This window comes from Anolis sagrei, chromosome 6 (assembly GCF_037176765.1).
Source record: "Anolis sagrei isolate rAnoSag1 chromosome 6, rAnoSag1.mat, whole genome shotgun sequence".
Lineage (NCBI taxonomy): Eukaryota > Metazoa > Chordata > Lepidosauria > Squamata > Dactyloidae > Anolis > Anolis sagrei.
The window spans coordinates 101,528,817-101,542,251 of NC_090026.1; the positions used below are offsets into that span (position 1 = coordinate 101,528,817).

The following is a 13,435-nucleotide window of genomic DNA, read 5'->3' on the forward strand; positions in this document are numbered from 1 at the left end:
GTTGTACAATCAGACCTAATATATCTTGGAAATTCCAAAAATTATATTCCAGTAGTATCCAGGTCTCTTTTAAACAGATATTAACAGAGTCATCAACAATGCTACCCAATATATCATTGCTGAATCTATACTCCACCTTCTTCCCAATGGAACTCAAGGTGCAAGTAATCAGTCGAAGAGACTTTTATTATGTAGACATGTACAATCCACTCTAAATGTATCTTTATTGTAACCTCCCCTGAACTCCATTCTGAGAGAGAGGCAGGAGATAAATCAAGAAATAAATAAAAGTCTTTAGGGGTTCTCCAACTTGGCATCAGCATAATTTTTAAAAAGCAGGTTATAAAACAAATCACAACAATCTATCTCTAAATTTAAAATACAAATATCATTATTACACAACAGTAGTTTCAAAATACAACTACTTTAAACTTAATGGAATAAAACTTTAAAGAAAACCCTTTATCTCAAAATAAGATGTTGCTCTTCTCACATCCCAAATTTTCACCTCAAAATCGTGCAGTTAGACATTTTTAAAGTTCTGTTGTTTTCATCAACTGAAAAAAATGTAATCTTAAATGCTATTACTAATTAACAATTGTGAGGCTAACTAACCTGGCCCTATCACTGCAATTATTTTTTTTAAAGTAGCTTGAGGGGACAGAGGCCAAGCTGTGTATTTGAGAAACAGGTGAACAGGAGATGCTTAGTCTTTTCAATGTATTCTGTTTTATTGCTGCACAAATAGCAATCTAGAATGAGAACAAAAATCATTTTTGTTCCTTATCCCCAGGCAGCTACTTCATTCAAGAGCACTACTTCCGTAGCTGTTCTTTTCATTAAGTGAGTTCCACTTAAAGCATTTGTATATAACAAGTAAATTGTCTGTTATTGATCTTAATAGCATTTAGTGGTAATTACATTTAAGACTGAAGCATATTATTTTGTAACCCTAATATACCATCACATCTATTCAAGTTCACCAGATATATTCGCAACATAGCACTAGGCATTTTGCAGTTCCTAAATACTTGCACAATGAAGATCAACAAGACCAAACTGGTACACAAAAATAATATACTTCAGGACAGACTCAGGCCCTTTCCTCACAACTGTATAAAGTCCACATTGAACTGGATTATATGGCAGTGTTGACTCCGATAACCCAATTCAAAGTAGATATTGTGGATTATCTTCCACAATATCTGAGCTTTATGGCTGTGTGGAAGGGCCCTCAAAAGAGGGACATTTACAACTAAAACCACTCCAATTCATCACTAGTAATCTACATTAATCTTGGACAATGGTTTTGGATACCAACCCTTGAAGGGTACAGTCCATGAATAGTACTTACAAATGACAGATTACCCAACAAAGAAACAAGAGACAGATTCTCCATAAACCCAAATATGAACTGTAGCATTATCTTAGATCAGAGGTGTCAAACCCATTTTCACTGAGGGCCACATTAGCCTTATGGTTGCCTTCAAATAACTGTATAAATATAACTATGTTGTCCATTTGCCTTCCTTCCCACCACTTTTCTAAAAACAGATTGAGAAGAGCGTAATATTTAGCCCTCAAAATATAGATACATTGTGATCCTTTAAAAACAATTCTCCCAGAGCTGTACAAACAATTCTTCCAGAGCTGCTTAATGGTGAAGTGAGAATAATTTTGTGTGAAGTGCTAAGGATCATAGATAAGGAAAATATTTTGAGAATGACATTACTGTGGGTGTTCTCTATGGAGCCTTATTTTAGTGGTTGAATATATTCATATAATGTAGCATCTCTACAGCCATATGGCATGACACATAGCTTACAGTAACACCAGTTTCTAACAGATATGGGGAAATTATGGGATGTAATCAGGGTACAAGGTTCTAAGAGCCCAAAGGCCATTCACCAGACTCACTTAACCATGAAGGCCTTGCTACGTCTTTTTCAAAGTAGTGAGATTACCTTCTAGGTCACCACTAATATTGCATCTACAATACCAGTAATAATGGCAGTATAAAGATGGAAATAACTCATCACTGCCTGATGAGAGTACTTGATTTTTTTGGCCTTTTCGGTAAGTCTTGCCACAGTATGGAATTTGCAAAAATGTGGATTTGGGCATTTATTTTATAGCCAACATGGATACCCTAGCATTTTGAATTTGGCAGTGAGAAAGACATCCTCAACTTTCAATCTGTTTTAGGCTGTCAGAGCTAGGCTCTTTGAATACATAACCGGATACAGTTTCAGATCTACAGGCTCTGCATCACAAGTCAGTTGTTTCCAGCAAGGCAGTCAGCTTGCATGATTTACACTCCTCTCTCCCACGTACTTTTCTTGTTTACACGGCATAGTCCTAATTAGCTGGCACTCACCTAGGGGCAGGAATTTTGTTTCTACAGTACTTCTGAACTCAATACAATCTCCTGCTTGGGCAAAATAATAATAATAAACAAACCAGACTTGTAGAGGTGTTTCTACTAGAACTGCTGGGAGTGCTTTGATCAGGCACATTTATCAGGGGTTCCTCTGTTCAGAAAGGGAGCTGTTTGGTACCCAGTTCTGCCCTAATTTGTTGGAACTACAATGCCAGGTGGATGCACCATGTGGCTGGGCATCTGCATGGTGACCAAGTTAAGAGGCAGTCACCAAGTCAGTCATTCCCTCTTCCAACCCTGTGGTGGTCTGCTGCTGTCACTGAGGCAAAAGCACTGACAAGACAGAGACACTCAAGGAGGATCTGGAGGATGGGCTATTCCATCTTCTTCCCCTTGAGACTCTCTCTAGGATCTAAGGAAGTCCCTTATTCCGAGGAGGTTCTCTTATCTTACTACAGGTGTTAACCAATCGAGTTAGAAGATCTGTGTCTTCAATATACAATAATCAATACACTTATCTAATAATTTGGCATACAACAACAATACATTTAAGCTTCACAGAATTGTTGCAGACCATACTTTTAGCATTTCGTTTTCCTCAAACTTCCTTCACCCTTTACGGTCACCTGCATTTATATAGCCCTGCCAAATTGAGAATTACACTTAATCTACACGATGAAAGAGATGCACTGATCTGTTGATAGCTTTCTCTATAGTCATTGTGTTATGTCTTGTGGCACCTAAACAAACTAGAGCACAGATCATGGAAGCTCAACTTTTATGAGACAAGACACGGTATTGAGGGCACCTTTGCTCCTATAAGATGGCAATACATGCAGTGAAGAAAATGTTATTCTCTGCATGCATTACGCCTGCAGATTCACATCCAGCTGAGCTGTTCAGATTGGTGAGACTTAACCCAGGTGCCCTCCCCTCCTAACTCATTGCTAGAACTTTCAGTAATCCATTGTGATGTTTTTAACAATCATTTTACACATAAGATCTCTCGCATAAGAGCTGACTTAAGACATGATCACTGGAGTAGAAGCCAACAATGAAGTGTCCAGGAATTCTGTGAGTGGGATTACAGTGCATCAGTTTCAATTGGTGGGTACTGTTGATGTGGGCAAGCTGCTAGGGCAAGTATGGAGGACAACCTGCTTTCTTGATCCCTGTCCCTCTTGGCTGGTTGTCCAGGGACTCCTGCAATTTGATCTCAAATACAACAAATTATTAATGCATCTCTCAGGGAGGGGAATTTCCAATCCTGTTTAAAAGTAGCAGTAATTAGACTGCTGCTGAAGAACCCCTCCCTGGACCCCCTGGACCTTAATAATTACAGACCAGTGTCTAACCTCCCTTTTTGGGCAAGGTGATTGAGAAGGCAGTTGCCCTCCAACTCCTGGCAGTCTTGGATGACACACACTTCCTTGACCCATTTCAATCCAGCTTCACAGCAGAATACAGAAACTGATATGGTCGTCTTAGTGGATGATCTCTGTCTCAACACAGACAGGGGGAGTATGTCCCTGTTGGTGCTTCTAGACTTCTCAATGGCCCTTGATACCATCAACCATGGTATTTTTCTGGAACGCCTGGAGGGGCTGGGAATCGGAGGCACTGTGGTGGAGTGGTTCCGGTCAAACTTCTTAGGCAGGTTCCAGATGGTGGTGCTTGGGGATAGCTATTCCTCCAAAAAGGAGCTGCTATATGGTGTCCCACAAGGTGCCAATATACCCCCAAGGCTCTTTAATTTTTACATGCTGTTGGAAGAGATCATCCGTAGGCATGGGGCAGGGTGTTATCTGTATGCTGATGACACGCAAATATATTTCTCCATGCCTTCCAAAACAGCTTTAGCTAAGGATAGCTTGTCTTCTCTGAATGAATGCCTGGAGGAGGTAATGGGCTGGATGAGGAAAAATAAATTGAAACTGAGTGCCCATACAGCCATATAACCCAGAATATCTGCTTTGAACTGGGTTATCTGAGTTCACACTGCCATATATTCCAGTAAAAAGCAGAAAATGTAGGCATTTATTCAGCCTACACTGGCTGCTCTCCTTCCTAGATTTGGAAGACCTAAATATGGTAGCGCATGTGCTGGTAACCTCAAGGTTTGATTTTTGCAATGTGCTTTACATTGGGCTACCTATGTACCAAGTTCGGAAACTCCAGTTAATTCAAAATATAGCAAATTGATGTGTTACAGAAAAATCTAGAGGTGAGCACATTACACTTATCCTAATGTCACTCCACTGGCTGTCACTTAGTTTCCAGGCAAAGAACTGTACAAGGTGTTGGTTTTCACCTTTAAAGCCCTACATGGTTTGGGCCCAGGTTACCTTCAGGATCACTTTCTCCGGTACCATCTGCCCCGAACACTTAGGTTCTGCTCCAGTCTGCCAGAACCCAACTAGAGACCACCATGCAGAGGACCTTTTCATTGGCTGTCCCAAGACTCTGGAATGACCTGCCAGTAGAGCTCCGACAGCTAGATCAGCTGTCGGAATTTTAAAACCCTCTAAAGAAACATCTTTTTGGCAGACGGTTTACAACTATGAATCTTAAACTCATGACCTTTGTTTGTTGTGTTTTGTGTATTTTAATATGTGTTTATAAAAATGCAGTTTTAATGTGGATCTTTTATAGAAATATGTATATTTATTGAATTTTTGCAATGTTTTAATTGTGTTGTAACATGCCTCGAGCCGCAGGTAGAAGTGGGTAAGAAATGAAATTATTATTATTATTATTTTACTGACAGTGTGTCACAGAAAATGAGATCTATATGCTGGATTTCATATCACAAAATCACAAGTCGAATACTTCCCAAGCGTCTATTATTATTGTTATTATTATTACTGATAAAGCTGTCACAAACCAGTGAGTGTACTATATTTACCACATACATGAAGTGTGACTCTCTATTTGACAGGGAGATATGAACACACACACACACACACACGTGGCTGTAAGGAAAACAAATGCAAAATATACAGTCTGTAACAATCCTTTGAATGCTTCACTGTATGCTGAAGTGTTAAGTGAGCACCATGGTTATTCCTAGCAGCTGTTGTTGATGGTGACACAAACATCCTGTTTCTAAAGTGGGATAGGACAGCAGACAGAAAGAATTGTGGGGGTTGAAGTCCAAAACACCTGGAGGGATGAAGTTTGCCCATGCCTGGCATATACTCATATAATTTATGGTGTTGATGGTGACACAAACATCCTGGTTCTGAAGTGGGATAGGACAGCAGACAGAAAGAATTGTGGGAGTTGAAGTCCAAAACACCTGGAGGGATGAAGTTTACCCATGCCTGGCATATACTCATATAATCGACGGTGACACAAACATCCTGGTTCTAAAGTGGGATAGGACAGCAGACAGAAAGTATTGTGGGGGTTGAAGTCCAAAACGCCTGGAGGGATGAAGTTTGCAGATGCCTGGCGTATACTCATATAATCCAGTTTGATGCAGGATTCAGGTGCCTTCTACGCTGCTGTATAAAAACCACACTGAACTGGATTATATGGCAGTGTGAACTCAGGCCCCTTTCACACAGCTGAAAAAATCCCACATTATTTGCTTTGAACTAGAATATATGGCAATGTGGACTCAGATAACCCAGTCCAAAGCAGATATTCTGGGTTATATGGATGTATGGAAGGGCCCTCAGATAACCCAGTTCAAAGCAGATACTGTGAACATTTCTGCCGTGATATTCTGGATATATGGATGTATGGAAGGGCCCTCAGATAACCCTGTTCAACGCAGGTACTGTGGGCTTTTCTGCCTTGATATTCTGGATATATAGACGTATGGAAGGGCCCTCAGATAACCCTGTTTAAAGCAGATATTGTGGCTTTTCTGCCTTGATATTCTGGATATATGGATGTATGGAAGGGCCCTCAGAAAACCTGTTCAAAGCAGATACTGTGGCTTTTCTGCCTTGATATTCTGGATATATAGATGTATGGAAGGGCCCTCTGAGAACCCAGTTCAAAGCAGATATTGTGGGCTTTTCTGCCTTGATATTCTGGGATATAGGGCTGTGAGGAAGGGCCTCAGATAACCCAGTTCAAAGCAGATATTACGGGCTATCCTGCCTTGATATTCTGGGTTATATGGCTGTATGGAAGAGCCATTTCAAAGAAGATATTGTGGGTTTTTCTGCCTTGATATTCTGGGTATATGGATGTATGGAGGAGCCCTCAGATAACCCTGTTCAAAGCAGATATTGTGGGCTTTTCTTGCCTCGTTATGTGTGGAAGGGCCCTCCTCAGACACTGGCAAGCAGTGTGGACCCGGCCTGTCAGTGGACAGTCTGCAGAAATGCAGAGAGAGAGAGCTTGGAGGTGTGCTGAAGCGATAGAGATGCGCGACATCGATTGGCGCTCGCCTGACCCGCATGTTTCAGCCCGCCTTCCCCCGTTCGCTCGCTCACCTTGGTACCGCCGGGAGAGGGCATGGCAGGCGGCGAGGAGGAGGACGGCGGCCAGGGCCAGCGCCTTGGCGCTCCTCACGCTGAAGTAGTGGTTGATCTCCCGCTTGCCCAGGGAGTAGGCCAGGGCCGCCATCTTGGCTCCTCCATGACAACAGGCCGCGCAGAGGCAGCACGGGGGGCCCGGCGGAGAAGGCGAGAGGAGACGCCTCCGCCGCGGACGCCGCCTCCGCCGCCACCACCAGCGCCACGGGAGGGAGGCCGGAGACACCGCCGCGGCGAGGGCGCCAGCACCACCAGCACCACCACCAGCGCTCTCCTCCTCCTCCTCTTCCTCCTGCTCCTCGTCGTCTTCCTCAAGGCGCCGCCGCTTCACCTCCGCCGCCTTGTCTTCAGCCTCTGGAGAGAAGCAGGAGGAGGGTGGCGGCGGTGAGGAGCTCTGCGACGCCCCCCGAGAGCCATCCGCGCCCTTCTCCCGCTCCCAGTCCTCCTCCTCCTGCTGCTCCTGCTGCTGAGGCGAAGGATGGCCCTCTACCGCCCCCCGTGGCGCCCCGAGGCCTGGCTTCGACGCCTCCGCCGCCGCTGCTGCTTCGGCTTCTTCTGCCGCAGCCACAGACATCCTGAGGGGAGACAAACCGAGCCAAGGAGGCCCCTGAGGAGAGAGAGAGAGAGAGAGAGGCCCGCCGGCGAGGAACAGGCCCTTTCTTGGCGCCACTCCCTGTTGGCCACACCGCCGCCGGTTTATGGCCTCATAACTCGCCAGTGCGAATTTCTCCCTGTCGCTTCCTCATCCCTCCTTCACCTGCCCGAGCCTTAAACATTCCTCTCAGGTCGATAAGGAGGCCGCGAACAGGGCCCTTCCACACAGACAGAGAACCTAGAACCTCAAGCCGGGAAAGCCTGGAATGTCTGCTTTGAACTGGGTTGTCTGAGGGCCCTTCCTCACAGCCCTATATCCCAGAATATCAAGGCAGAAAATCCCACAATGTCTGCTTTGACCTGGGTTATCTGAGGCCCTTCCTCACAGCCCTATATCCCAGAATATCAAGGCAGAAAATCCCACAATGTTTGCTTTGAACTGGGTTATCTGAGGCCCTTCCTCACAGCCCTATATCCCAAAATATCAAGGCAGAAGATCCCACAATATCTGCTTTGAACTGGGTTATCTGAGGCCCTTCCTCACAGCCCTATATCCCAGAATATCAAGGCAGAAAATCCCACAACGTCTGCTTTGACCTGGGTTATCTGAGGCCCTTCCTCACAGCCCTATATCCCAGAATATCAAGGCAGAAAATCCCACAATGTCTGCTTTGACCTGGGTTATCTGAGGGCCCTTCCTCACAGCCCTATATCCCAGAATATCAAGGCAGAAAATCCCACAATGTCTGCTTTGACCTGGGTTATCTGAGGCCCTTCCTCACAGCCCTATATCCCAGAATATCAAGGCAGAAAATCCCACAATGTCTGCTTTGACCTGGGTTATCTGAGGCCCTTCCTCACAGTCCTATATCCCAGAATATCAAGGCGGAAAATCCCACAATGTCTGCTTTGACCTGGGTTATCTGAGGCCCTTCCTCACAGTCCTATATCCCAGAATATCCAGGCAGAAAATCCCACAACATCTGCTTTGAACTGGGTTATCTGAGGGCCCTTCCACACAGCCCTATATCCCTGAAGATCGAGGCAGAAAAACCCACAATATCTGCTTTGAACTGGGTTATCTGAGGCCCTTCCTCACAGCCCTATATCCCAGAATATCAAGGCAGAAAATCCCACAATGTCTGCTTTGACCTGGGTTATCTGAGGCCCTTCCTCACAGCCCTATATCCCAGAATATCAAGGCAGAAAATCCCACAATGTCTGCTTTGACCTGGGTTATCTGAGGCCCTTCCTCACAGCCCTATATCCCAGAATATCAAGGCAGAAAATCCCACAATGTCTGCTTTGACCTGGGTTATCAGAGGCCCTTCCTCACAGTCCTATATCCCAGAATATCAAGGCAGAAAATCCCACAATGTCTGCTTTGAACTGGGTTATCTGAGGCCCTTCCTCACAGCCCTATTATTATTATTATTATTATTATTATTATTATTATTAACTTTATTTGTACCCCGCTAGCATCTCCCGCAGGACTCGATGCGGCTTACACAGGCTAGAGCCTCAAGACAATACAATAGAACACAACACAGTAATAAACAAGCAAATCAAAACAATTAAGCAAAAAGCAAAATAACAACAATAACTACATCAAGACACAATTAAAACTGGTTCGGCCGGCGCAATGGGGTACAGGGTTAAAATGCTGAAATGGCAGGAGGAACATGGATTAAAGGTGCGGTGTGCAGTAACATCGGTTATGCTAAAGTGCATAACCCTATATCCCAAAATATCAAGGCAGAAGATTCCACAATATCTGCTTTGAACTGGGTTATCTGAGGCCCTTCCTCACAGCCCTATATCCCAGAATATCAAGGCAGAAAATCCCACAATGTCTGCTTTGACCTGGGTTATCTGAGGCCCTTCCTCACAGCCCTATATCCCAGAATATCAAGGCAGAAAATCCCACAATGTCTGCTTTGACCTGGGTTATCTGAGGCCCTTCCTCACAGCCCTATATCCCAGAATATCAAGGCAGAAGATCCCACAATGTCTGCTTTGAACTGGGTTATCTGAGGCCCTTCCTCACAGCCCTATATCCCAAAATATCAAGGCAGAAGATCCCACAATATCTGCTTTGAACTGGGTTATCTGAGGCTCTTCCTCACAGCCCCATATCCCAGAATATCAAGGCAGAAAATCTCACAATATCTGCTTTGAACTGGGTTATATGAGGCCCTTCCACACAGCCCTATATCCCAGAATATCAAGGCAGAAAACCCCACAGTACCTGCTTTGAACTGGGTTATCTGAGGCCCTTCCACACAGCCTTATATCTCAGAACATCAAGGCAGAAAAGCCGACAGTGTATCTGCTTTGAACTGGGTTATCTGAGGACTCTTCCTCACAGCCCTATATCCCAGAATATCAAGGCTGAAAATCCCATAATATCTGCTTTGAACTGGGTTCTCTGAGGGCCCTTCCTCACAGCCCTAAATCCCGGAATATCATGGCAGAAAATCCCACAATATCTGCTTTGAACTGGGTTATCTGAGACCCTTGCACACAGCTGGATTAAATCCCACATATTCTGTTTTGAACTGGAATATATGGCAGTGTGGACTCAGATAATGCAGTTCAGAGCAGATAATGGGAGATTTCTGCCTTGATATTCTGGAATATAGGGTTGTGCGGAAGGACCCTAGGTTATCTGAGGCCTCTTCCACACAGCTGAATAAAAGCCCACATTATCTTCTTTGAACTAGGATATATGGCAGTGTGGACTCAGATAAACCAGTTCAAAGCAGATGTTGTTCATTCGTTCAGTCGTTTCTGACTTTGTGACTTTATGGACCAGTTGGCGCCAGAGCTCCCTGTTGGCCGTCACCACCCCCAGCTCCTTCAAGGTCAATTCAGTCACTTCAAGGATACCATCCATCCATCTTGCCCTTGCTCAAAGCAGATATTATGGGATTTTCTGCCTTGATGTTCTAGGGACCCTTTCACACAGCCCTATATCCCAGAATATCAAGGCAGAAAATCCCACATTTGAGTGTGGATTGAGATAACCCAGTTCAAAGCAGATATTGTGGGATTTTGTGCCATGATATTTTGATATATAGGGCTGTGGAAGGACCCTAGGTTATTTATTTACTGTATTTGTATACCGCAGGCCAGTAGCTGAGTTTGATTTGGGGGGGGGGGGGGCTGAGGACCTACTCTAGCAATGCCAGAATGACTACAAAAGACCCTTTTGGTACTGCCAACCATCTAATTATCAGACTATTCCACCAACTCACAGATGCATTCTCTTACCAGCACCTCTAAACAATCTTTACATGGTTCACCCAGTAAGAAGCCTTCCACATAGTAGTAAAATTTATTTATTGATTAGCTGTTTCACATAGTCTTGATACTGATCTGGTTCTCATCCAGGCATTGTCTTTGACTAATTTGCCACAATGTTCACAGAATGGGTATGCCGTCAAATTCAAATCCCTGCCGCGTTGGAAGACATTCTGATAATTACTGCCATTGAATGTTCTCTGAGAAGACATTGTATGCTTCTACAGAAGGAATCAATAGAATCCTTTCTCACAAGAATACTTTTTTTTTGTTGTTGTTGCAATATTTCATAGTGCCAAAGAAGGATAGGGCCACTCTTCCATGTGGACCTGAAGGGAATCAATTGGTACATCCACACAATAAATTTTTGGATGGCCTCCTTAGGCTCCATTGTTACTCTGTTACAAAAGGGAATCTGGATTACAATGATATATCTAAAGAAAATACATTTCTGTGTTTCAGTCTGAAGTCATCATTGGAAATACCTGTTTTTTTCCAAGCCAAAATCCAGTCTCAACTGTTACCTTTCAGTCTAGCAGTTGTTGCTAAAGTGTTCAAGAAATGCCCCACCCCTGTGGTAGCCCTTCTTTGCACCAGAGGATTCATCATTGCTTTTAAATGGAATTCACAGCATTTAAAAGTTCTGAGCTCATATGAGAGCTGCCACTGTCCATTGCTATAGCTCCTGTCCTGGCAAATCCAGCAAATGCTGCCGGGGGGGGGGGGGGGGTTGGTAAATGTTTAATTTGTTGACATAGACCTTTATAGCTCCATAAAATAATGACCCGGGGGGATATTTTGAATTATGTTCTACCTCTGATTAAACAATATAATTGTTGTTTTTCTTGTCTTTCTTATTGGAGAAACCTGAAAGTCTGTTCCTTGGTTGACGCCGTTGCCTTGATGCATTAATAGATAAGGGCTTCTTCATAGCACTTTCAGACTGCAATTGTGTAGCTTGAAGGTAAACATCAGCTACATTTTCAGTAAATATAGATGTTTGGTGACAGGTTGTATTCATGAGATCTGTAGCTAAGAGTTTGAATCTATGCCCAACATTCTATTTGTTGGATTGCAGTTCTTTGGAGAAACGTCAGTACTAACAATGGGGGAAATGAGAATAACCACATGCACTGGTTGGCATGGTATTGTATAAAACTAAAGTAAATTAAAGAAACCAGAGACCATTGTTCCTGAGGAATTTAAAATATAAATTCAGACTTACTAGGGGAAAAATGAAAAGAAAGAGACAGAAAAGCATCATGGCAGGGGGAAAGGATGACAGAAGGAAAATACATAAAATCTAAATGAAAGCAAAAGCAGTTGCACGAATTTACAGTATGAATGAACCTGGTTTTATCTATGCACAGTATTAGTTGTTGCCACAGCCAATTTGGCTGGTAGATCAAGCCCATTCCATTAAATATGAAGACAATACAAAATTAGTTATATTCTTTAATGGGGTACATGCATATATATTTTTAGTATAATCCCTGAAAAAGGCCAACTTTGATAGAGGTTTAAATGCATTGGACTTTTCAAATGAATGAGACACAAACAAATTGCCATCTATAAGCAAATAGAGTTTTGCTTTCTTTTTGTTTTCACCATGTTGAAGTCTTGCATTCATAGACCTTATATTTTGTATAGGAGCGTTTTTCTAGGGATTTAAAAAATATATACATATGTTTATTCTCACTTGAGCACATGTATAAGGTTACTGTAAGTGCAAAATACATTTTATGGTAGGTGTTTGCCAGATTAAATCTTTTTTAAGTAGATAAACTGTGCTTACTTCAAAAATCTTTCTCTCTAAGATGAAATTCTGTACTTGTCAAAGCTGTCATTTTTTGGAAAAAAGAAAAATATTAAAGAAATACTTGTCAAGCCTGCCTCATTTTGGAAAAGGAACATTAAAGAATGATTTTGATGAATTTAAATTGTAGTTGCGGAATAATGTTTTCAGAGATGTGAGTGCTCTAGTCTGAATTTGTTAGGGAAACATGTTCATAAAACGGCAATGAATCCCTGTACCGTGACTTTAACAAATTTGATGGCAGAAGCTTTTATGTAGTACTATCCATTTCATCAACTTACTTACTTACTTAGTCGATTCATGAACTGGTATGATATAATTGCATGGGTAAGGGTGACATTGAGAGGGAACCTCATCACTAAATTGCCTCCAAGCTGATGGGATGTAAACAAATTAGGATTAGCCTCACACTGTTGGATCACTTCGTTCCTAGATCCAGCAGTATTCAGGACTCTTGTGATCAGTATTATGCCTACACTTCTATTCTTGAAACAGTAATGCAGGAAATCAGAAGTTAGAGTTAGAACAATCCATATGGAACATTTCCTTAAAAGCTATTTAATCCTAGGAATGTAAGACCAGAACAGAATTATTTGTGAATAATCTACCAGATCTGATTAGGAGTGAGATAGATGGACTAATGTTATATTTCTGTGTATTGTCTTTATAATATTATTACCTATGTACAAAAAGTCCAAAGATTCAGAATGGTAATGATCACTGAATGTATTAACTCAACATTGCGGGCAATAGAAGGCTGGCCCATTGAATTTCAGTAGTTTTTTCATTCAGAAATGGGGGAAGATTGACTGTACTTGATGAGAGGAAATGGGAAGTGCAATCCAGGAG

The 13,435-nt window shown here is 42.7% G+C and overlaps 1 protein-coding gene across 1 annotated transcript in view; it reads right to left on the reverse strand.

The window, feature by feature from the left end:
* The window catches only part of CASD1 (CAS1 domain containing 1), a 41,723-nt gene extending 34,354 nt beyond the window's left edge, over positions 1 to 7,369 (reverse strand). Inside the window, exon 1 of the mRNA XM_060782243.2 lies at positions 6,832 to 7,369. Within this exon, the coding sequence (XP_060638226.2) occupies positions 6,832 to 6,964 (133 nt within the window). The 5' untranslated portion in view covers positions 6,965 to 7,369. The remainder of the gene's footprint in view (positions 1 to 6,831) is intronic.
* Between the last annotated feature and the right edge of the window lie 6,066 nt (positions 7,370 to 13,435).